The sequence below is a fragment of the Equus asinus genome, chromosome 4, assembly GCF_041296235.1.
Source record: "Equus asinus isolate D_3611 breed Donkey chromosome 4, EquAss-T2T_v2, whole genome shotgun sequence".
In the NCBI taxonomy this organism is placed as follows: Eukaryota; Metazoa; Chordata; class Mammalia; order Perissodactyla; family Equidae; genus Equus; species Equus asinus.
Window position 1 is genome coordinate 27,597,217 of NC_091793.1, and position 25,819 is coordinate 27,623,035.

The 25,819-nt window shown below is 41.1% G+C and overlaps 1 protein-coding gene across 2 annotated transcripts; it reads right to left on the reverse strand.

Moving 5' to 3' along the window:
- Positions 1–1,838: 1,838 nt before the first annotated feature.
- On the reverse strand, positions 1,839–24,005 carry FBXO7 (F-box protein 7). 2 transcript variants are annotated; one of them, XM_014852356.3, is made up of 9 exons: positions 23,631–24,005; positions 19,718–20,012; positions 15,381–15,608; positions 13,966–14,107; positions 10,803–10,886; positions 7,416–7,511; positions 5,512–5,688; positions 3,530–3,567; positions 1,839–2,527 (listed from the first exon to the last, which is right to left on the reverse strand). In XM_014852356.3, the coding sequence occupies exons 1-9, from the start codon at positions 23,750–23,752 to the stop codon at positions 2,138–2,140; spliced, it is 1,572 nt and encodes a 523-aa protein (XP_014707842.1). In that variant the 5' UTR covers positions 23,753–24,005; the 3' UTR covers positions 1,839–2,137. The 2 variants fall into 2 exon arrangements, with proteins under 2 accessions (XP_014707842.1, XP_014707843.1); XM_014852357.3 differs by lacking the exon at positions 23,631–24,005 and adding an exon at positions 23,422–23,571 and having other exon boundaries at positions 19,718–19,860.
- Between the last annotated feature and the right edge of the window lie 1,814 nt (positions 24,006–25,819).

Sequence of the window (25,819 nt, forward strand, 5' to 3'; positions counted from 1 at the left end):
TCAACTGTTTTTCCATAGAGAATCACAAAATCTTAAGTTAGAAAGAGAAGATGCCTCCCATGATTTGATTTGATTTCCAGTCATGCCAAACCATATCTTTCATTTATAAAGTGAGAAGGGGTGGGGGAGAGCAAGCTCCTGCTAATAAAAATAACTAAAGGGGAAAATAAGGGGCCACAGAAAGTCGTTAAGGCTACAAGCCAATGATGTAGAACCGCGTCTTACTAAAATGCATACCACGAGGCGCTAAACTATCCTGCTTCTGTTACAGTTTATTAAGGTGATGTCAGAAAACCATGCACAGAATGGGCTGCTGCCAAAATATGATTTTGTTCTCATTATACATCAGCAATATATAAAAACTCAACAGTCTCAGTCTAATGAAAAGAATGTAGGATTTTACAGGCTTCTAACGATAAATTTAGCTATTCAAGAGGAAAAGCTTTGAGGATTGTTTTAAAAATTTAGAATGAATTACTACAAGGACTGCAAATTTAGGTGTATGGCACACTGCCAACATCCTAAACTAAGAAAGATTTGTAACGTATGCCAGTAAGTCTGAGATGAGGTCAGAAAGTGGAACCTGCATCCATGGACACCAGCACCATTCATGGACATCTCGGGGACCATTCAAAAATGACTGCATTTTGCAAACTCACTGTTTTATAGTGCTTGGTGCTCTGGTCATCACTATGTCCACCCACACCCACACACCGGCACACTGCAACCTACTATTACAAGGTCACAAAGACATGTATTGAGGAACTAGGATATATTTGGACCCATCAAAGCATCAGGATGATTCTTTCAGCCCAGGCCCAATTAAAGCCAAGTGGACACTTGTTTTTTAAAAGCTGTCCTATAGCTCAGATATTATAAAATACCAGAGAGAGATATGTCAACAGCCCCAATCTTTTACATATACAGTAAGCTACTAAAGGTGACATGGCCTCTGGGAAATCATATTATTGACTAAATTTTCTTCACTGTGATAGAAATAAAAATGACTATGTGTAGCAACAAAAAATATTTTCACATGTACGTAGGACTCAAAACATTCTTGCAGCACATAACATTCCAAGCCATTTCCTTATATGCAAAACAGATTTTTTAAAAAGCAGGAAGACACTGGCAATATTCCTAAATATTTTCTGCAGATACTGTTTTATTCCTGTGTTGTGATTCAGAGTTTAATTTGTCACTACAGCATGTTTCTATAGTTGTTTGTATGATAAGACACTGGTGTTTGGCCTTTTTCTTGTAGGAAAAATAAATCTTGAATTTTGTGTATCAAGTCTTAAAAGCAGTATGTTCTTCAAATAGTAAGAGGCCATCTTTGAAGAACGAGTTCCTGACGAGCACTCAAAAAGCAGTAAAACTTTGTCATTAAAAGATGTCATCTACTTAGGTTACAAATTAGGCACCGAGGGTTCAAAACACAAGGAAAACAAATTGTAACTCCACTCCAGAAGAAGCCAGAAACGAGAGTCCCTATAACCCAGTGGTCGTCAACAGCGCTGCTCCAGCCCAGGAAGGTTCCCCACGGAACCTGGGGAAGAGCTGCAGAAAGAGGGAGGAGTGGACCGAGCTGGCGGCTGTCCAAAGCACCCCCTCCACGTCCAGTTTAACCAAATCAGCTCTGCTTTTATTCATTTCATGTATCAGCCTTCTGCAAACAATCTCATTTGAAGAAAGGGTGCCACTAAAAATAATCCCCTACAACAATCTGATGACACTGAATAGGTTCTCTGATCATTCTGGAATGTCCAAGTAACGTTGTGAAGCTGTTCTGAATATTTATTACATATCTTTCTCTAATAAAAATCAAGACTGCCATGTAATTTACAAGTAATTTTTTTTAATCTGGTACAGAACATCATCAGTGAACCACCTTTATTCTAGAGGGGAATTCAGAGGGAAGTCAGTAGCCAACTATCCCCCGGCCAGCCTCATCATGCAGTAACCTTTGGGCCGTGCCACCCCTGGAGCTTTAAGTACATCTACTGAAAAGCTTCTCTGAGTGCATTTCTCAACACCACAAGCAGAAAACACTAGGGATCAGCACCCCAACAAGATGACATCCGTAGCTTTAAAACACAAAACCAAAACAAGCTCCAGAAGTGACATCATGAATCAATTACATGAATGGCAGCCGGCTGTCAGCTGACCGACCCCTGCTGGGTCTGAAGGGAAATCTGTCATTGGGGCCACCTCGCCCTGGCAAGATGGGGTTAGGTCCTGGAAGTGGGCCAATTGGATCAAAACGTGGTCTGAGTGGAGGGAACTGGCTGGGTGTCTCCCCAGGCCCAGGGATGAGTGAATTGATTGGGTCCCCAACATAGGGAAGTGTTAGTCTTTCATCATATTCACCACCAATAATTCCTGGAGGAAGGAGAGAGCTGGGAGGAAAAGGCCTGGGGTGCAAGGGGTTGGGATAGAATGGAAGGGGGTGGGGAGACGATGGCAGGAACATCACATGCCGCCCTCTCTGAGCTTCTTTTCTTTGTTTGTGCCTCTTCTTGTATAGCTGTAGAAAAACAAGAACAAGATATGGTAAGTGATTGGATATTTCCCCGAAGTTCCAGTCTGCCTTCACTGTATAGATCTATCCACACTTTTCTTTTCTCACATGACAAAGGCAGACAAACAAAGAAACCAGGGCCCAGAAGAGAGCTCTGACCAGTTTCCATCTGCATGAATCAAGTCATAGCTCTGAATACAATGCCAAAGTAACTCTGTTCTTTAATCACACCGCAACTGAGCAACGGCCAATTTGGAGTAACGATAAATCCAAAGGAGGGATAACTGTGTGACATGTACTTTTAACACTAAAATCTAGAGCTCTCAAGTTGATAAGCAATTTTAAATCAGCCTCTTTTGAAAGTGGGAAATTTAAATATTTGTTGACAATACCATGCCACAAAATGTAAAGTTACAGTATTGAGGGGGCAGCACTTAAATTCACTTTTTCACCTAAATTATGTCCCCAATGGATCCCAATTTAAACGACAAAAATTAGATGCCTATTTTAGAGGATGGAACATATTCCTAAAGAACAATCCTGCATATTTCGTACACATTTGAGGACTTTCATTGAATACTCTTCTCTAGTCCTTCATCCCAAGTTTTCCTCAGTCCTGTCAATGTCTTTGATAGTAAGCATCTGCAAATATAACCATGTATTTATTCTTTTCATAATGTGCTATTCTCACTAGCTGAACGGCCAGACTACTCCAGCAAAAAACTCAAAAATTTTTTGCAACAGAAGAAGAACGGAGAATGTTTTATATTAAGTAAAAGTGAAAAATAATCATTGTGTTAAGATTTTCTCCCTGTGTAATTACAGGAAAGTAAGGACTAAGTCGAAGGTAAAACTTGAAAACATTTTCATTTACTGAAAATTAGCAACAAACTTAATGACAACAGATTTCATTATATAATAATAAAAGTGAAAATATGCTCTTAATGTATTAATTCATTAGTTATTTCTGAGCTATGAACATTAGCCTTGATATTTAAAAATACCTACTTCTTTCCAATCTGTGTCTCGAACTCTCACAGTACTATCTACAAAGGAAAAACAAGAAATACGGACTTAAAAACGCTTCATTCAGCCAGCATTCAACAGCAGGTTTGCTTTTGTCCCAGGAAACTGAAACTTACGCATTAAGCACAAGAGGAAGATGAATCATCTGTTTCACCAGCACTGTATCATTTAGACTTCCCTGAACCTAACTCGAACGCCCTCTTGATGGCTGAGGGCAATCGTCAAGGTTCTGTGCTCCGTGGCAATTCAACAGTGACTCCCTCAGGGCTGCAGAGGGCCACAGGCTGCTCCCCCTGCACTAACTGTCCCACCACATCCCCCCCACCCCAAGTCTCAAGTAGGTGTGTCGGCTGCTTCTAACCTCCAGGCTCACGTTACACCAAACTGGGTGACAACTTCTGAATGTCTGGTCACTACTGGAGGTAAAGCTGACTTGAGGCTTTTCTCCACATTTGGGTTATTTTCTCTCAATCATGTTCTGAATGACTCGACTTTCAGAAGTATGACCATGACTAAGTATTTTTTAATGTACTTATTTACTTGAAATATGTGAAATGAGGAAAGAAGAACCCCTTCAACTTTAAGTCTAATGAAGAGTTCGCATAAAAGGTAGTGACGTCTTCTCTAGAAGTTATTACACTGGCACAAAAGGAAGATTTATAAAAGTTCCAGCCGGTAAGGTTATATCCATAGGGAAATTCATTATAAAATCTGAACACTCGGATTACAAATGAGCTTCAGGACCACAGTCTGGAGATGGACAGAGACAGGCTGTACTTTAAACTGAACGTGAATATACGTGGAAAAGGGTATTTGTTCCTTTTATGAGTATTTTATCACAGCCTGTTTTCTTTGGGTTAGTTCTTCCATAACTGTTGGTCATTTGGTCTTTCCATTTTAAGTTTTTTCAAATTTTTTGAGATGACACTTGCTGCCTCCTAGAACAAAACAACATTTTAAACTTTGGACTCAGGGGCATGAATAAAGTGGAACTTAGGAATCAAGGAGGAAGAAAAGGGAAAACCAGGTCATTCACACTTCTTAAATTTTGAAGTTTTAAAAGAAAAAAAAGGTTTTTAACAATCCAAATGATTCTACTTGATACTCTTATTTAAGGGAAAAAAAAGGGCATCTACCCACTAGATTTTTATAGTTGATAGGGGTTATGTTATCATATATGCACCATCATTCAAACTTTTTTGATGTGAACCACAAATATTTTACATTGCAACACAGTATATACCTACATATATGTAATTGAAAGAGAAGTTTACTATTTTATGAAACCCATACTGATTTTCTTTTTAAATGATCCATTAAATGGATTTCATGACCCACCCCAGGCTCAAACCACAGTTTAAAAGAACGTTGATACATAGTAAAATGGTGGTGGCAGAAAGTAAGTTCCACAATCAGGCTTCCAGCCTTGTATCGGGAAATCCTGATACACAAGGCAAAGGTCTCTCACGTTTTAGATAACTTCTCCCCATCCCCAAGTCCCACCGTCATCACCGCTGCAATGATCGCCAGGTCACTGCAGATGTGACTACACAGAAACATAGCTTCCCCAGCAGCATGCCACAGTGGAGCGGGGCTCTCTAACTTGCACACTGGTCACAACCATGGAAGGAGTTTAGAAAAGCAGCAGATTTCTAAGTCGGATACTAAGGATGATCTATAGAGAGAGAATGAACCTGTCTTACTTCCATTTTCCTATCCTGAAATAGTCTACTTGGTCTAATAGCTATTTGTGTTACGGAAAATACAAAGATGAATGGGGAGAGTTTTTAGAACATAGGCAGGATATATGAAGCTTAGAATCTCTTTACAATACAGCTATGTTACGATTATTTGCAACTCAAAAAAAAAAAAGGCCTGCAACAGAAAACTTTTGGCAAACTGAGTAATTAAGACCTCAATAACAAAGAGCCCTTTTCTTGTTAATATGTCACCAGGGAAATCACCTCGAAAATCCCGCAGATATAAACACCTCCACAGAAGTGGGTCATTCGAAGCAATGAAGAGGTCATGACAAACTGCAGACAAAGACAGGACAGAACGAACATCCAAAAGTCGGAAGATCCGTAGTTTCAGCTCCAATGGAAGGACTACCAACCCAAACACATCTGGCAGGTTCAGTGCTAAAAGGAAAAACAGAACAGGCAGCAGTGAGTAAAGAACATCTGGTTGCCCCCACAGCCAACAAAAGTCGCCACTCGTTCCTTTCTGAAGAGGTGACAGGTTAGATGGCAGTCTCAATTATTCAAGCATATGTCACCTACAATGAACTTTCAACCCCAGGGTGACTACATCACTACTGCTAACTCTAAGCCCCTTATTCCCTTTACGTTTTAGTAGAAAGACAAATACTTTTTAATGCAGAATAACTAACTATGACAATTTCTACATACTAGCCAATGGCCTTTTTTGTGTCAAGCAATATTCAAAGCAACAAAAAATTCTCCGTTCAACTTCAGAAAATGGGTAATTCATTGGCTTTTATAATTGGTTCCCAATGCTGCCACTTACTAGCTGTGTGCCCTGGGGCAAGTTATTTAAACTCTAACTCAATTTCCTCATCTTTAAAATGGGTTAATAATATTACTTACCTCAGTGAGTTGAGAATTAAATGTGTTAATACATATACAGTCATGTACCGCATAACCATGTTTCGGTCAACAATGGGCCACATATACAACAGTGGTCCCATAAGATCAGTACCATATAGCCTAGGTGTGTAGTAGGCTATACTATCTAGGTTCGTATAAGTACACTCTATGATGTTCACACAATGACGAAATCACCTAACGATGTGTTTCGCAGAACAATATCCCTGTTGTTAGGTGACACATGACTGTAGAGTGCTTAGAATAATGTTTGCACATAATAAGCACTCAAGTGTTAGCAACTACTATTATTTGATGTCTAACAGGCTAAAAAAAGGAAGGTAGATAAATTCAGAAGCTGGAAATTATATGCCAGCTAAAGGACTGTGGTGGATGATGATTCTCAATCATTTTCTACCCTATAATTATACTTCTCCACCCCACGACCATCAGGCTTGGCCATTTTGACTTGTTTTGTCCAGTGGAATGTGAGTGGAAGTGGCATATCATTTCTGAGCAGAAGATTTAAGAACCAACACATGGTTGGGCCATGGACTCTCCTTTCCCTCTGTCACAAGAAGAACACATCTTGGACAAGGACTACTCCTCCACACAAAATATGTACATGAAGAAGAAATAAATGTCCACTTCGAGTCACTCAGATTTTAAAATATTTTTAACTACAACACAGATAAGAGAGAGTTGACAAATACCAGGATCTTGAGTGAATTATAAAACTCACTGAATTATAGTTTCATCACCTACAAAATCAAATCTACTTCAAATTTCTTAGCATTAAATGAGAATGCCTGTGAAATATCCAAAGTACCTAGCATAGAGCCCCAATAAATATTGTTTAAAAAAAACTTACTCAATTTATAACCTCTATATTATTTACTTATGTATTTATTGAACAGCTATTATGGGCCAGCCCCTGTGGAAGGCCATGAGAACACAAAAGTGAGTAAGACATATTCCCTGCTTTCAAGGTATTCATAACCTTTGGTGGAAACAGGTCATATCAACAATTATGATACACTGGAAAATGAACTACAATAAAGATGCGTATAAAATGTTGTGGAAATATAAAGCAGAAATGAATAATACTTAAGGAATTAACATTTAAACTGATTCTTAAAAGAGCAGAATTTCACTAGAAGGAGAAAAGAGGAAAGAGTCGTATGTCATAAAGTGACGAGCCCAGTACATAAACTTACTGTTTGTTCTAGCCATTCAACCTGTAACAGTTTATCACCTCTCACCTTGTCGGGTAAAAGCCAGAAGTGGGTACACCAGCTGGTCTTTGAAGAGACGTGAGAGCTTCTGAAGATCTTTGTATATCTTGGCTACATTTTCCCCTAGAATATTTTTTAAAATAAAAAATCAAAACACAGAATCAAGTGGAAAAATCTGAAATGGTGTCCTCTACTTCTGCCAAACCAAATCAAAGCAGTAAATAAATTTTCACAAATAATTCCTACATAGACAGACATGAACTAAAGACTTGGAAGCAACCTAAGTGCCCATTAAGGGATGAATGGCTAAAGAAAATGTGGTATATAAACACAATGGAATACTGCTAAGCCATAAAAAAACAGATGCAATCTTGCCATTTGTGACAACATGCATGGACTTTGAGGGTGTAATGCTAAGTGAAATAAGTCAGAGAGAGAAAGTCAAATACTGTATGATCTCATAAGTAGAAGATAAAAACAACAAACACATAAGAGACAGAGATTGGATAGGTGGTTACCAGAGGGGAAGCAGGGAGAAAGGAGGGCGAAAGGGGTGATTAGGTACGTGTATGGGGATCGATAATAGTCTTTGGGTGTGAACATGATGCAATCTACACAGAAATTGAAATACAATGCTATACATCTGCAATTTATGTAATGTTATAAAGCAATGTTACCCTGATAAAAAAAGTAAAACAAATTTTTAAAAAATTAACAAAAGAAATAAAACAAAGCAGTTTCCAACTCCAAAAACATTTAAAAAATAAAAATCCCATATCATCAAATTAATAGAGCTGTACCCAACCTATACAGCTCATAGGCTACAATTACAGTAGGAAAAACTGTGGTGTGAGATTCACACACCCAACAAAGATTTACTGAATATTTACGAATCTTTCCTGGGCACTGGGGGTACAGTGGGGAACTGCTCTTGTGGAGCTTAGATCCTAGCAGAATAATAATAGTATTTATCACATGATGACTATGTATCAGCATCTCTGTCAAGCATTTTTCAAGCTTTCTTTCAAATCAGCAGTTCTCCCCAAGTAAGAGAGAAATACTATTATCCCCATTTAAAAACAGGACAAGGTAGCAAGAGCCCGTCCAAGGTCTCACAGTAAGTGGCAGGGCAGGATACAAACCTAAGTCTGGCTCCAGAGCACTTGTTTTAGCCTCTAAGCTGCTACACAGTGTGGTCCATGGATCACTACAAGCGACATCACCTGGGAACTGTTTAGAACTATTGACTCTCAGGCCCCACCAGAGACCTACTTAATCAAACCTGCATTTTAACAAGATCTTCAGGTGACTGACATGTACATTACAGCATGGGAAGCACTGTCAAACTGCACCTGAAGTTCCCACTTCAGTTTTCCTATCTATTTACCAAGTGTATAACCTTGAACCCTCTGACCCACACCTGTTTGCTCACCTGTTTAAAGGAGACACCACCAGTGCACCAGAGAATAGTGGTTAAAATTTAAAGCTCCACGCACAGTGCCTACTATACGAGTAGATAATCAGTTCATGCTTGCTCCCTCCCCATTCCATACTTACGTATTTCACTATCCAGAATAAATAAAACACTCATTATAACTTGATTGATAATAAAAAAAGACATGCAGCTAAACTCTAAATCTCTGTTGCATGAACTACAATTTTGAGTTGAAATCAAATATCAAGATATTTTAAAAATCATTTTGGTTCATGGCCTTTTTTCAAGCGTGAAAACATTTTCTTTAAACAAATTTTTTCCTCCAGTGACCTATTATAAAAGTAATTAGGAACTTATAAATAAAAGGATAAATAACAGTACCTAGTATGTACTAGTTACTATCCTATAAGCCACAGTAAAAATTAAAATGACTTGTCAAATGAGCAGTACTATATTAAAAATACTATATTAATTTAGTCCATAAACCTATAACAGTATTAACTTTCTTCCTCCCCTTTCCCGCTTCCTTATTTAACAGAAACCAGATAAAGAACACAAATCTGAGCTACATTCCTATAAAAGTTGTTTTTAAAAAACAGGCCTAGGAGTCCAATCTATTCCAATGCTAAATTCTACCATTTATTAGCTCTGTAGCCTTAAAGTAATTTAACCCCCTCTAGACCTGTTTCCTCATCTATAAAATGGGCATAACAACCTCCAGTGCTATAACAGGTAGACTATTTCCACTTCCCGTAGCAAGGTGCTCCCTAGTATGGAGATGAATACTCAGTGTTGTAGCCAACAAATTTCAAGTTTTCCTGATCCTAAAGGTAAGACCCTCTTTACAGATTTATCAGTGTACTTCATGCATTCTCAACAGGGGTAATAATACCCCAGATAGGGCAAAAATTGGTTCTTGGGGGAAAAACCTCCAGCTATTACATTGATTTGTGTCGCTCCTAAGGGCCAGTGTATACAAACAAATATACAGTATGTCTATGGTGTCAAAATATCACGGAGGAGAATGATTGGGGGAAAAAACATATACAAAGGCTCCTTAGGGGATTGATAATGAAAAAAAGGGTGAGAAACACTGGTCTAGTATGACAGTAAATGCTCAGAGACCATCATAAGTATGCATTCTGCCGTCTCCTTTTCCTATCAGGGTTAGTCTCTCGGGGCCTGATCTCCACGGGAACTGACAAGGGGAAGTCTCCAGGCCTTCAAAGCAAAGCTCTAGATCTAGGTAGCTTCCCTTAAAAGATGTTGCTGTAAACGCCCTCTCCCCACTATGCCACACCACCCTCCTCAGTTCACTCAGAGGATGAAGTGGAGTAGCAACTGTAAAGGCGCACGTCCAGCACGAGACAAGCACTTAGAAGCTGTTAGTCCCTCTCTACCCCATCGCTTCCCCTGCAACCACCTGCCAGCCTCGGAGACTTTGGGCTTAACTGAAAAAGGAAAAAAGAAAACTTGTCTCCTTTGTATCTATGAACAATTTTACAGAATAGAAGCAAAACCATGCTTGGAATGCAAACTTTTGGTCAAGTTCCAATCTGCATCAAATAGCAACCAAGTTTATACAGGTTTAAGCAAACATTCTGAGTGCAGTTTTTCCTCCAATAATCTTCAATAATGAAGTTGGACTGTATGGTTTCCACAAAACACACATCTTCTCCATGTTGGTTAAATACAATGCTAGGAAAACCCACAAAGATTAATTCAGAAATGATAAAGCATCAATAGTGTGCAATGCATGATATTCCATAGTGTCATTCCATAATTGCAGTAGAAATATAATTCAGCACTCCGAGACCCTAAGAAAAACAGGAAAGAAACAGAAACTCTGCAACACTGTCTTGTACTTGCTTTAATCTCATTCAGAAATCTTCAGTCTTTTGAGTATTACCTTTCAGTTGTTTTTTTTTAAGTGAACCTCTCAAAGCTTCACCCCAAAAGTTAAATCATGGTTATATTACCTAGTTCCTCTTTGCAAATAAAAGATGCTGGCAGCAGCTGCAGTCTTTTCACACTTCTAATCTCACTGTTGATTTTCAGTGTAGCTGTAAATAAGCAGAAGAAAAATGATGAAAAAGTTTTGTCACTTCATCAATTGCCTTTGTTTTTAAGAATGGGTTTGCATTTCCTTGTCCCCAACATACAAAGGACACATTATACAAAACAAACTGCTCAATATCTACTGCCTTCCCTCACAGCAAGTCCAAAGTATAAACTAGCCATCGCATGAAGTAAAATTACTCTGAAACACCACCTTAAAAACTACAGTGATGGGGCCGGCCCGGTGGCACAGCGGTTAAGTGCGCACGTTCTGCTTCAGCGGCCCGGGGTTCACTGATTCGGATCCCGGGTACAGACATGGTACCACTTGGCAAGCCACGCTGTGGCAGGCGTCCCACATAGAAAGTAGAGGAAGATGGGCACGGATGTTAGCTCAGGGCCAGTCTTCCTCACTAAAAAGAGGAGGATTGGAAGTAGTTAGCTTAGGGCTAATCTTCCTCAACAACAACAACAAAAAAAAAAACACTACAGTGAGCATTTATATAAAATCCACTACATATTACCAACAGGACCTTATTACTAACCGAAAGCTATGCAACAAGGTTAATAGGAGACAGTTGAACACAATAAAATCTTTATAGCTAATGAGGTCACTAAAAATTCCATTTATTTTTTATTTAACCTTTGGCAATGAGTCTTCCCTTGTTTATTAAAAGAATCCTGCTAGTTTTCACAGCATCCTCTCTCTCTAGACCCGAAGGACCAATACTCTTGACATCACCAGAGGGTTCAATTTTATTCATATACACAAAGGCGCACTTCATCTCATTCCATGAAAGAGCCAGTGATGTGCTCTTGCATATGTGCACTGGGCAGGATGTGTGGGGTGAAAGAAAGATTTAAGGACACACTGCTCCTTTTCAAAGAATCAAGCCTGGAATGGCTGTCTGCCATGCAAGTCTGCAAGCAGCTGATTTGCCAAAAATAGCAGGACCAAGGGAACAACATATCAGAAGCTGAGAAATCACCAAGACATTTAGCAGTTATTTTCTTTAAGTATCCTGAAACTAGTAAACAGAGGTTATTGTACACATGTTGTTAGAGTGCCTTTATAAGAAATTGAGGCAAAATTACCACCTCACATCTACTATTTGGTGACTTCAACCTTGCAAGTTATGAAGTGATGTAGAATGATCAGATGAAGGCAGAAACTGTTGACCCTCTGTGTATAAGAATGACCAACTAAAAGTTGCATTTGCTGATTGTGATGTATTGTTGCTAGGGAACAATTCTAGGGAAGTTGCTAGGTCCTAGTGCCATCAGATAGAAATGTCCTGACAAATGTGGAATACCACCAAAGCCATGAAAGCTGAAATCTTGAGACTTTTAAATAACATTTCAAAGAAGCTAGTGATTAAAAGGAAATAGCAGAAATTACATAATAGGGACCTAGATCTTTTTTTTTTTGGAGGAAGATTAGCCCTGAGCTAACTGCTGCCAATCTCTCTCTTTTTGCTGAGGAAGACTGGCCCTGAGCTAACCTCTGTGCCCATCTTCCTCTACTTTCTATGTGGGACACCTACCACAGCATAGCTTGACAAGCGGCGCCATGTCTGCACCAGGGATCCGAAATGGCGAACCCCGGGCCGCCAAAGAGGAACGTGGGCACTTAACCGCTGCACCACTGGGACGGCCCCTAGAACTATCTTTCATTTCAAAGATCAAGACAGCGTAAGTCAGTGGCTTTCGAAATAAATTTTAGCAGGAAAAAAACATTTTTCAAACAAAATCTTACAAGGAACTTCAATAAATGAAAGAGACAAACATGTGCTGCTCAAGGTTTAAGTGGCGACAGGGGTTTTACTAAGGCTCCTCCTTGCTTCCCTCGCAGCAGAAACCAGGGGCTGCAGAACATGCTGAAAACCACGGAGCCGAGGCAGAGCATGCAGTGCCTCCCATCTAGCTAAAATCAAAACGGAGCAAAAATTCTCGTCACTCAAATGGATCTCCAGGATGTGTGATGACGAGACTATTCAATACACAGACCACCGGTAGTTGGTATGGACCTCTGGGTAGCATCTGAGCTAAAATGAAATACAAAAATGGAAAGGATTGCTATCCCAGTGAAATTTCTTAATATAAAGGGGAAAACTAGAAAAAGAAACTCTACGCAGAGTGACTTTCTCGGGGGTGGGGGAGGGAGGAAGGGCAGGAATAAAACACATTCTAAAGCCTCAGAACCCTTCGCAGTGTCTCTATGCATTACTGCTTAGAGACGCCAAACAGGGTAAAAAGTGACCCCAGCTCAATCTCACCTCTCACCACTCTTAGTCTGAGACCTCAGTTAAAAAGACAAAAAACAGGGGCTGGCCCAGGGGCGTAGTGGTTAAGTCTGTGGCCCAGGGTTCACAGGTTCAGATCCCGGGCATGGACCTACACACTGCTCATCAAGCCACGCTGTGGCAGTATCCCACATACAAAGTAGAGGAAGACTGGCACAGATGTTAGCTCAGGGCCAATCTTCCTCACCAAAAAATAAATAAATAAAAAAGCCATCCACAGACATAAAGAAAAAGTCTTCTTCAAAGAGTTCATACAGGGGCTGGCTCCATGGCCGAGTGGTTAAGTTCACACGCTCTGCTTTGGTGGTCCAGGGTTCCGCTGGTTCAGATCCTGGGCACAGACACAGCACTGCTCATCAAGCCATGCTGAGGCAGCATACCACATGCCACAACTAGAAGGACCCACAACTAAAAATACACAACTATGTACCAGGGGGCTTTGGGGAGAAAAAGGAAAAATAAAATCTTTAAAAAAAAAAAGAGTTCACATGTAATAGACTCATCTCATTATTATCACAACTCCCCCTAAAGCAAAACAGTCACAAAGTTAAGACAGCAACAGAGTGTGGCTGCCCCAAGAGGGAAGGATGCTGACCTAAACATCAACCTCGTATTCCTTAATCTTTCAGACTCATGTTATCAGTGGACTAGGGATTAAGCAAAGATGAGAAGACTCGTAACTACATCATGATAGCCAACCACGAAAGTGGCTATAAAACATTCAGGGAGAAACACGTTAAGTAGTCGCAAACTAACACCCGTAACTATGCCATCCACTTACCATTGATCACGATCAGGTTTCCCAAAGGCACACAGGTGAGGGCAGCAGAGCCGCCCTCGCAGAGAGGATGCGTGTACTGCAGCTTGTACACACCGCCTGACCTCCAGTTCTCTGGCATGGACACAGCCTTGGCTTCAGTCCCCTGGGCAACAAAATGAAAGGGAAACAGATAATAAAGGTGTTACTCCCAAAAAGATTAAAAATCCAAGAGGCCTCTAACTTATCGAGAAATAAGCATTCCATAAAGTTCCCTTAATAAAATTTATCAAATCATTAATATTGTATTAATAAAATTTTGATAGAAAAATGTTACGATATATTATCCTCCATCAAAATTTTTCCTCAAATAGATAAAATAACATCAGAGATAGGGACCGATTTCTTTCTTCAAAGACACTTCTGTGCCTAGGAAAGCCGTATCATTATTCAAGACCCCAGCTCAAATATCATTTCCTTTGTGAAGCCTTTTTCCGAAAAAATCCTGTTTGTCATTCCCTCTCCTTTATCCCCTAACATTCTGTTTGTATTTCTAGTGTTGCATACTTCTATTATGTTATTTACCATAACACATCATAATTTTCTTTTTGTTTCTCTCAACTTACGGACTCATCCTAATTCCTGGCTCAGCGCATGGCATGCTGCAGGTGTTCAATGGTCACTGAATTACTCTACATCTTTGTTACTCATAACATGACCCACAGACCAGCAGCATGACTACTGTGTGGAAGTATGCAGAATTGCAGGCTCCCCTCTAGGCTTATAACAGAGTCTGCATTTTAATAAGAGCGCCAGGTATTCTTGTGCACAATAAAGTCTGAGAAACTCTACTCTAAATGTTCTCTGTGAATCTCTGGAATCCTATATTTGTATATGTCTCTCCTAGGATTTAATCAATATAGTATAATGGTTTGTTTACTTTCTCTCTCCCACTCTTGGACCATCAGCAACCTGAGGGTATAGACAAAGCACTGCACGTGACATTGGTAGATAGTCATCAAATGGAGAATGAATGAATGAAGGTAAGCAACGACAGCATAAGAGCAAGGTCCCTCTTCCGAACTGCATCTTATTAACTTTCTGGGATTCATAGAGCCATTAACATAAAAAATAACCTACTGAGCCATCTATCTAGCCATGCCCAATCCACACTGCTGACCACATTTATCTCCATATCTTCATATATAATCTTCTGTCTTTATGAAGGGGAAAAAAAGAAGGGAAGGAGAGAAGGGAACATTTACTGATTGCCTACTGTATGCCCACCACTGAGTTCAGCACTTTCCATTTAATACCCAACCACATTTAATGAAGAAATCTAGAATAGCACAACGCCTGAGTGATGTTTATTGATATAGCCCCTTTCCCAATGGGAAACTTAAACCCCAACAAGATGTTTGTTCTGCTTGTAGTCTTACCTGAGGTATGTAACCCGACTCCAACATGAGCAGATGTAAGGATACTATCAAGGCATCATTGGGATCATAGCAGTCCGCTGACTGGTAGAGGGTCTCTAATGAATGTGGCACCTGTCCTTCCGCCGATTCGCTGCAGAGCATTGGTTCTGAGGGATAGAAACCTGTGCCCTCTTCCGTGTCCACAACATCTTGAATTGACTCAGCTTCAAAATTTTGACTAGGCCCCGACTGAAAAGGATAACAAAACAATGAATTCATTAAGTAGACTTTTATTTTTACACAGTATATTTTGTATCCTAAAGTGAACTGAGATTAGTGCTCAAAGCCAAAGCCTATTATTGGGTTCAGAAATGGGAGACATTTTAAGCAAGTCCTCCTAAATAAGTAAGCCTGTAATCTACTCCTTCATCCAGAATTCCTTATCTCTGTTAATCCTGGCTGATACGCCCAAAACCTGGAAATCATCCTACACTCCTCCCTCTACCTTACTAAACCCCACCCCCAATCTGATCAGTCTTCAAACTTGCACTGAATCTATCTCCTAAATCCATCTAAAATCCAGCCCTTCCCTTGGCTTAGGAAGGGGCTCCTTCAGACTCATTTATCTCCTGACTTCCAGCAACAGCCTCCCCAAGTATCCCCAACACCACTTTCTTGTCTTCCAATATATTCCACCCACTGCTGCCAGTTTTTTAACAATTAAGAATCCAATTATGTCCTATGTCCAAGCTTAAAATTTGCCCCTATTTCCCCAATGCAGACAGCAGCATTTCCCTAAATCATGCTTTAGAATGTGACCCTAGATGTTCTCAGGAAAAAAGTGGTCTACAATCAAATAAGTTTGGAAAATGCTACATGCTACAGCCACCTAACCTCACCCTCCATATTCACAAAATACATTTTGGCATATAAAACTCTAAGAAATCCATAATAATAATAAGTGTGCATAACGTTCAGCCAAGAAACACTATCCTCTTCCCTCAACGCTCAGTATCCCCTTAACACTTACTTATAATCTCATGAAACAAGTTTTTCCTAGAGGACACACTGAGAACTGCAGGCCTACAAAATAAAGTCCAAACTCCTAAACTGCTTAGCATACGAGACCCTCCATGACCTGATCCCTAACTCTGCATCAAGTGCACTTTCTGCTAGTCGCTTCCTCTCCACTCTAGTATTCCCCACCCTTCCAGAGGTCACACAGACTACCACTCTGCCTTGCAAAGGCCTCGACTGTTGCGCTTGGTCACACTGTACTGCAGTTTTCCGACTCCATTTCTACAGCACACCATCACCACAAGCTTAGAAAGGAAGAGACTGTGTGTCACCATTTCTGTAACCCCAGTACTGTACCTGGCACATAGGAAGTACTGAATAACTGTTAGTTGAACAAATGCTTAAGGATAATATCTTACAACTTCATAATGTTTTTGTTTTTGAATGTTTTCTCATTTGCACCATACAAAAATTCTATAAAACAGGCAAGACAGACGATGTTGCCTTTTTATATATGCTGTAGTTACAACTCAGATTGAACAGCATAATCAAGGTTACTACCTACTAAAAGACTGAAATGAACCAAGACCTCCAGTCTCGCAGTCCAGGGCTTTTAGACATGACACACTGCTGCAATGCGTCTGAGTCGCCTGCGTTAATTTTGTTCACAAAGTCTGTTTCTTAGGCATGTGCTAGCTCAATTCTTAAGGCAAAGGACATGTTTCTTCTTTTTAAGTTCATATTTCCATTAAAGAACGGGCAGAGGAAATTAAAATTGCATAGTATGAGAGAAAGCGGGGGAAACTGCCAGGGAGCAGGAGGCTGTTCTTCCACAATCCCTGAGGACCTGAGCCTGCTGGCTTAGTGGAAAGATTCAAATTTATGTTAAAAACTAGAGGCCAACAACAATTCACACTGCCTAAAAAAGGCTCCATCACATTCCTTAGCAAACAGAAACTACTTACTAAAACCACACAGCAACTGACTAAATCACAAAGAATTCAGGCTCATTGCTTCTTACCTATCTATTATGCCTAACTTTTGGCCATTTACTACTTACTGACAGTTATGAGGGAGAGAATATACGTGGAAAAAACATAAAAAAGGGTTAGCCTAAACTGATAATGACATGAGGGGAAGATATCAGGATGCCCTGGTGAGCTTATCAAACCTTACCCCCACTCCACGAGAACCACTGACATTCTCTGAGCCATTCTGATATGATACAATTATTTATCATCTTCACACACGTTGAAACGAAAAGAAAAGTTTGGCACCACTTCTCTAAACAGATCATTGACCATATGTCATTTACAAATGCCTGGAACAAGCGACTGAAATGCAGTTCAGAGCTAATACATGGGTCTGATATCATGTTATCCCTGTTTCTCACTAAAGACTCAACAGGTACTAGGTGAATTCCCAAATATAATGAAACAAGAAAATTAACTTACATTTAATTAGAAGAGTAAAATTTTCCTATTGTTTCAAGTTTGCCACACCCATTTTCCTTTTCTAATGCTCTCTTCTACATTTAATTAGCAGATCGTACTGTTTCAAGTACTTAAAGCATTATTTATGAGATTTCCAGCTCAGTTTCCACACTAAGATTTTAGTCACCCTATACAAGTCTTAGAATACCAAACAACATGCTTTTGGAATGGAAATTACTAACTTGAAGCAATATTAATTTCTCAAAACTTTCCAAGAGGAAACTAGCAAAGTAACTATCACATATACTAAGAAAAGTTCCATCTTATTGGACAATTTTAACAGTACACAGAAATAAAGGGAATGGGCCCTTCTACCAGAATTTCTGAATGAGTCTATCAGCAAAAAAAAATTCAGAAACATAATTTAAATACGTGGTCAAATATTCTTACTCATTCCCTAGATTATCTCTATGAGATAGAAACACAGACATACCTAATAATTTCTTTAAAAAATCATAAAAATATTTTGAGTTTTGTAAAACTTTTTTTAACTTGCTTAATCTCTCTGGGTACTATCACTAAAACTCTGGACATAGATAATTTTCATAATTTACCAATCTGCTCAAAAGTATTTTTAGTATCTGTCTACACTTAATGCCATAATTGGCACTAAGAATATTCATATTCATAAATGTATAAGGCCTGCAAGAAAAATCAAGTTGAAGTGATAAGTATACACACACAAAACAATTAACAAGAGGGCATATGTATTGGCATCAAAAAAGAAGTAATAAAAGTGACCATTTGTGCCATACAAGAAATCAAAAGGCAGGATAATAAATATGAGGTGTTTATAAGGCAATAAAGACAATTAACACAGAGAAATTAAGGAAAATTATTGGGCTGTGGTTGGCAGGGCCTTGGAAGGTGGGCAGAGATACAGACAGGAGAGGGAGGAAGGGCAGTGGACTCCAGGCCGGGTGAACGTCAAGGGCAAGGACATGAAGCAGCCACAAGGTTGTGTGCGCACACGCACGCGTGTGAACGTCCTGGCAGGTAGAGGGAGAACGACAGGGCGTCTGGTCTGACGAGAGATGATAGTGCACAGGAGGGCAGAACAGAAACTAGCCCTGGGAAGGCTGTAGGGCAACTTCTCAGAAAGCCTTAAAAACTAGGTACAGGAGGAGAGACACCATTTTCCTCCTCTGTAACATGACAGGGTTGAATTAAAGATATTTGGTCTTTTTCAGTTCAAAAATTATGAGCGGAGGTGTATCTATGACAGAGTTACTAAAAAGCAAGGGAACAACACAATAAAAGACGTGTAGGAAGATGATGAAGCTAGAAAGCAGACTGAAGAACAGACACTGGAAGCCTGGAATGGAAAGGAAAAACTGACAGGGCTTGTTAAGGGGTTGGATGTAAGGAGTCAAAAATCACTCCAAGGTTTTAAGCTCAGGAAAAAAGCAGTGCCACTGACAAGAGAGGGCAGCTGGTTTGGGAAGAAGAGAACATCAGTGCATATATTTTCAAATTTATGTTGGCATTTTTAAATCCTGGTATACATATCCTGCAGATCATTTGCAAATAACTGGACTACACAGAGCCTTAATGAGTTGGGTAGATCAGAAAAGCAAAGCTGGGAATCATGAGGTTAGAGGCAACAACAGAAGCCAAAGGATAATTTTTTTGAAGGAGTGAGTGTCTGAACAAAATAAATAGGTAAAAACTGGGTTCTTCAATGTCAGCCCAATATTGGTCCAGGCATTTAGTAGTTTAAAAAAAATTCTATAAGAATATAATCTGCAATCTACTGATGACAATTATCCTGACTGGTACAGAATTCATCCAAGGTGTTCAGTATGATTTACCCACTACCCTATTTCTTGTCTAGATATTAATACTCACCATACTGTCATCACCCCAGACATCCGATTGGGCTGCCTGTCCTTGGAATGAATCACTCAGTTGTTCATCCTGTACGCTGGACTGACTGGAGCTGGCGGCCAAAGAGGGTTGGTCATTATTCTGGAGTGAGGAATGCTCTGAATCTGTGGATGAAGGTAAATTAGGTGCTGGAATGGCATCTTCAAGAATCAAACATATCAAGTCCCCAGAAACAATCCCATATGAAGCCAAGGTCTCTTCATCTCCAGTGAGGGCATCCTTGTTGTTCAGTGTAATTGCAAACCGGGTATCAGAACTGCCAAGAAAGATGGATAAGGATGGTAAGAGCTACCTATTACCATTACCCTCAGTAATACATTCGGAACATAAATAAGGTACAGAGTATGACCCTAGAAAAACTAAGTTATGAAAATAAAACAAAACAAAAATTAGAAGGTAGCCCAAGTTTTGGAAAGACTATCAAAATTATTCATTCTTATCACCGAATGCTACTAGGTTATAGATTTCTAATGGCTAAAATTCTAGCCTGGGGGATAGGATACAGTAATTCTGCATCATTAATCCATGTTTTCATCAAATCTAATCTAATTTTTTATATTTTAACATCTTTGAAACAGAGATGCTTCTTAAAATCAATGATATTATCATAGCTTAACTGACAGCATTTTTTCCTTTATTGTTACATGAAACAGTGTGCATCTTAAGACTGACAGCAACTGAGAGTCAATGAAATATAGTCTTCTTAAAATATAAGTGGTATCACATCATTCCTCTGCTGAAAATTCTCCAACAGCTTCTCTCCGAACTTGGAACAGAATCCTTAGCACGGCTTTGAAAGCCCAACATCTGACCCCTACCCACTTCTCCTACCTTACCCACCTTGCGCCATCTATCCTCTCACTCGCTGTTCTCTATTCCTATGAGCTTTCCATCCGTTCTTAAGAACAGATGAACCTCATGGCAGCCTTTGGGCCTCTACATGTGATCTCCCAGATCTTCAAATGACTGACTCCTCCTCATCAATCCGGTCTCAACTCAAATGTCACCTCTTCAGAACTGCCTTCCATCCAGCCTCCAGCACTCTATTCTATTCTCATGTCTTATTTTATTATAATTCTACTATTTGAAAAATATCATACTTGTTTATCATCTCTCTCCCCCACCCCTACCATTAGAATTTAAGTTTCATAAGATCAGGTATCTTGTCTGTCTAGTTTTCAAAACTGTATCTCCAGCACTTGGCAAATAAAAGTATCTGTGGAATGAACGCAACCAACAAACATCAGTCGGCAAGATCAAGATGAGACTGAAATCAGGGCTACCTATTGGATCTCCTTACAGGCAGTTCACTTATGTTGGTTCCAAAATATGAGAGCCATGTCCTCAATGAATATTCATAATCACAAACAGCTAGATGAGTGTATACAGATGAATAGAAATTCATCCCTCCTACTGATAAGTTCAAGTTCACCCTTCTTCGTGACGATCAGTTATGATGTCTTTTCCATGGAAGACAACACAAATCTAAAAACCCACTGCTAACCAAGCTAAGAGCTCCAATTAGCCCGAAGCAATGAACTCCCATCCTTCTGCATCACAGATTATCTGACCTTGAAAAAATAACCATTAATTCATTACACAGTGGTGAGGATTAATTAACAAACCATTGTAGAACAATTTAAAGAATATTTACACTCAGCAATGCTGACTTCATTAACTTTTCGCAGCTAACAAAGGAAGAGTCTTTTGAAAATCATATTCTGTTTATTCTTTTTTACAATGGTGCATTTTCAAAAGTGCTCGAAATAATTCAACTGTTTTCCTCTCACATGTAAATACATTTTTTCTTGCCAATTAAAGTGTCTTTGGTAAGGAAATTATTAAAGTTTTAGAAACTACTCCTGCTTATTAGAAAAGAAGTACCTATGCTTCTGTTTTCAAATACTTTGATAACAATGGTGATGGATGGTAATCAGTCTTTGCGTGGTAAACATGATGTAATCTACAGAGAAATCGAAATATAATGATGTACACCTGAAATTTATATAATATTATACACCAATGTTACCCAATAAAAAATTAAATTAAATCTTTTAAAAAACGCTTTGATACAGGTTGAAAATCTGCCAGCTACCCAGAAAAAACACCATCCCAACTTCAGCAGAAAAAAAGAAAAAGCATCTCGAATGAACTGTGTGTTTATGGATCATTTGTCACAGCGAAAGGTTGTTTTTTTAACGGTATCAAGTACAATGTTCGCTCAAATATCTACTTTATAGAAGATGCAAAGAGAATCGTCTGCTTAATAAAAATGTTGGCCTTTCCTCCCCTTTAGAAAAAGGAAAGCGCTATTTCTAAAGCAATATATGGTTTTCCAAGAGAGAGGTTAAAAAATTGTTCTGTTTTCTGAAAAAGTGAAAAAACAATTAAGTTCATCAGGAAATGCCATCCTAGAAACTTCAGGACTTTTAAAAATATTTGACAGCAACCCCAGATCCACTTGCTCAGCAAAGACACTTTAAAAATAATAATGTCATACGGACACATTTTAAAACTGCCAATTTATTCTAAAATGAACATACTTTCAGAAGAATAAAATTTCCTTTCACAAGCTGAAGCTTACATTCCTTCCAGTTAACCAGCCTCAACTGTAAAAACAAACCTGAAAGAGAAACTAACTTGAGTTCTTGGATAAATAGAGTCATACTGGGTTTCACATCCTTTCAAGACTGTCCCACCTGATTAAAAAATAATACTAATAAAATATACACACATATATATGAAAATATTTTAAAAAGAGAAGTTATTTTGGAAAAATCTGTGGTGGGGTAAAGATGTCAGCATGCAGAACACTTATGTTTAATACCAAGAAATAACAATAGGCATGTCACTTAATATAATGTTTAAAAGGAGTTATGTCAATACCAAACGGGCTTACTTTTAACGCAACAATGCCTTAACCTCAAAAATGAAAGAATAAGAAGTTCATAACATAGCGTCATTTTACTGAATTCCCTAAAATTAATTTAGAAAAGGAGCCACTTAATTAACAGAAAGGTTTTCTATTGAAGAATTCACCTAAAAAAACCCCAGCGAACATTTTCAATTTTTGGCACATTCAAATTCCAAGTTCGACAGCTGAATATTTGAAGAGGACCACCCTTACTTTCGTCCCTCTACTCCCAGATTATCGTCCCAAGAAGATGCCCTCGGTGGAACAAAGCAGCCTCATCTGCGGACCCATAAATTAATAACAGAACGTGATCCTTTATTTCTCAACGTCACTGCTCCCAAACTGCAAACTCTCCAGGGTCAACACATAAGGCCAACGTTGACCTTAGTTTTAGCAAAAGAGCATCATCTCGCCCAGGAAAATAAAAAGATCTGAAACACTCCAACACACGAAAACTTTGCAGCGGGTGGGTCAGGGTCCCCGCGGCGCCCTGCCCGTCACCACTCCACGACTCTTAAGACCGCAGCGGTACCAGTTACGGGGGGCCTCGAATAGAGGGCCGCTTTCTAACTCCTTCCAGCACTTTCCAAACTTTTCCCCGGAAATGCTCCAACCGCTGGAGACGGTAAACTTCAATCCCTAAGCCCAGCCAAGCCCGTCATTGCCCACTTGACGTTTAAAGGGCGCGAGGACGGCGCATCCCTGCCTACCCCTGGGTTCCCTTCCTGCAAACACGGAGGGGGCGGCTCACCCTGGACGGGAACCGAGTCTCCCGCGCGCCGGGCCATCTTCTCCGCGAGCCGGGCCCCCGACGACCACAGCCCCGCGCCCGCTCCCCGCCGGCCTGCGCGTCACAGTCCCCGGGGCCCGGCCCGCCTCACGTGACGGCCCGGGGCGGGCCCGCGCCACCCGCCCTCCCCACCCCCTGGGCCCCGAGGCGCACCCGCCGCGGTCGCCTACCTGTACCCCCAGGTGGGCAGCAGGGCCTGGCTCAGGTGCGCGCGCAGCTGCCCCAGCGTCGGCTCCGCTTCGGGCATCTCCAGCGGCCAGGTCCGCTTCTGAAGCCGGACGCGCAGCTTCATGGCGGCGGGAGGGCCCCGGGGCCTGGACCCGGCGGCGGCGGCTCCCGGAGCTGTGGGGGGGTGCTGAGACGTCACCGGGAGAAGGCCCCGCTACGGCGGCCGTCCGGCTAGCGGGTCTCTGGAACCCGAGCGCTCCGCCGCGCTCCTGAGGGCGCCCCCTGGAGCCCACCCGCCGGCGGGAGAGGGGCGGCTGCGGCGAGCCGGGCACCTCCGGGACTCACGATCGATGACTCGGCGCGCAACGGCGCCGCCTGGGAGCGCGAGGGGCGCAGTGCGCAGGCGCCCAGGGGCCGCGGGACTGGTCTCCCGGCTCCAGCCGCCGTGGCAGTGCCGGCTCCCTCCAGGTGTGCCTGGAGCACGTAAGCGCCGGAAGGGATGCTGCAGACAGTAGGGCTTGCCGCTCCGCGAGGCGCAGATGTGCCTGGCTCTTACCCCGTTTCCTCCGTGACTCTAGGTTGAGCCCGGGCTCTGGTGGTTTCCTTCTATTACAGTAGCAAAATGGTACAACAGCTTGTAGTCCGTGATTTCTGTCGGAGAGTGTATGTCACCTGTTGCTGCATAACAAGCACCTCATAGCATCACAGCTTAAAACAAACATTGATTGTGGGGCCAGCCCCGTGGCCAAGTGGTTAAGTTCGCGCACTCCGCTTTGGTGGCCCAGGGTTCGGATCCTGGGCACGGACGTGGCACCACTCACTAGGCCCTGTTGAGGCGGCGTCCCACATGCCACAACTAGAAGGACCCACAACTAAAATATACAACTATGTACTGGGGGGATTTGGGGAGAAAAAAGCAGAGAGTAAAAAAAAGATCGGCAACAGTTGTTAACTCAGGTGCCAATCTTTAAAAGAAAAAACATTGATTGTTCCACAGGTTCTACAGGTCAGGAATTTGGGCATGACTTGACTGAGTGGTTCTGTCTTGGTCTCTCACGAGACAATAGTCAAGACCTAGGCCAAGGCTGCCGTTATCTGAAGTCTTGACTCAGGCTGGAGCATCTGCTTCCTAGATGGCACGCTCACGTGACTGTTGGCTGAAGGCCTCAGTTTTTCACTGCATGACCTCCCCGTAGGATCCCTCGAGTGTCCCCATAATATGGCATCTGGCTTCCCTCAGAGCGAGTAATCTCAGAGAGACCAAGGCAGAAGCCACAATGTCTTCTATAATCTAGCCTCAGAAGTCACATACCATCACTTCTGTCATATTCTATTGATCAAAAATCAACCCAAGTGCACCAATACCAATAGACAGAGATCATTGGAGGCCATCTGGGAGGCTGGCTACCATGGAGGGTCTGACAATAATGATGGTGATGACTTAGATGCGGAAGAGAGCATCATCAAGTTTCATCCTTGGATGCTAGCCATTGTCCAAATCGTTATAAAAAGGTATATAAAGTTTCTTCCAATAGGTGGCAGTACTTGTCCACATCCTGACTTTCATTCAGTACATAAACGTGCTGATCACCTACTTTGTGCCAGATAATATCCTAGGTGCTGAGAACCCAAAGACTGAAAAGATGTGTTCCTAACCCTGCAGAGCTTATAGTTGAGTGAATCAACTCTTGTCGTAGAACGTAAAATGTGTCTTGTTTGCGACAGAGATAAGAGCAGTCCTGGGGATTGGGGTACATACAGAAGAGTTGCTGTGCCAATAGAGTTCTTTCGTGGCAAGCAATATGGGATTGAAGAAGGGTGGCAGGACCAGGGTGGCTCATGGTGGCCAGAGCGAAGGATAGAGTGGGCACATCTCAGATAAAGAAGAGCCTTGGTCTAAGCAAAGGATTGGGGACACATTCTAGGTAAGCTTCCAGGAATGAAGCTCGGAACTACACTGAAGAACCGGCCTGATGAGGAAACTACCATGACTGGGATTGCTGCTGCCACCCCACCCCACCCTGGAGAAAACTGCTGTCACCGCTGCCAGAAACCACTGGGGAATGGCTGCCACCTTCAAATGCCACATGATTTTGCAGCCTCTTCCACCAAGAAAATGCCAAGCTTCCAAAAGAGCCTTTTTCCTCACCTTTCTCACTTCTAAATCAAAGGCTCATGGGGATGATCTGAT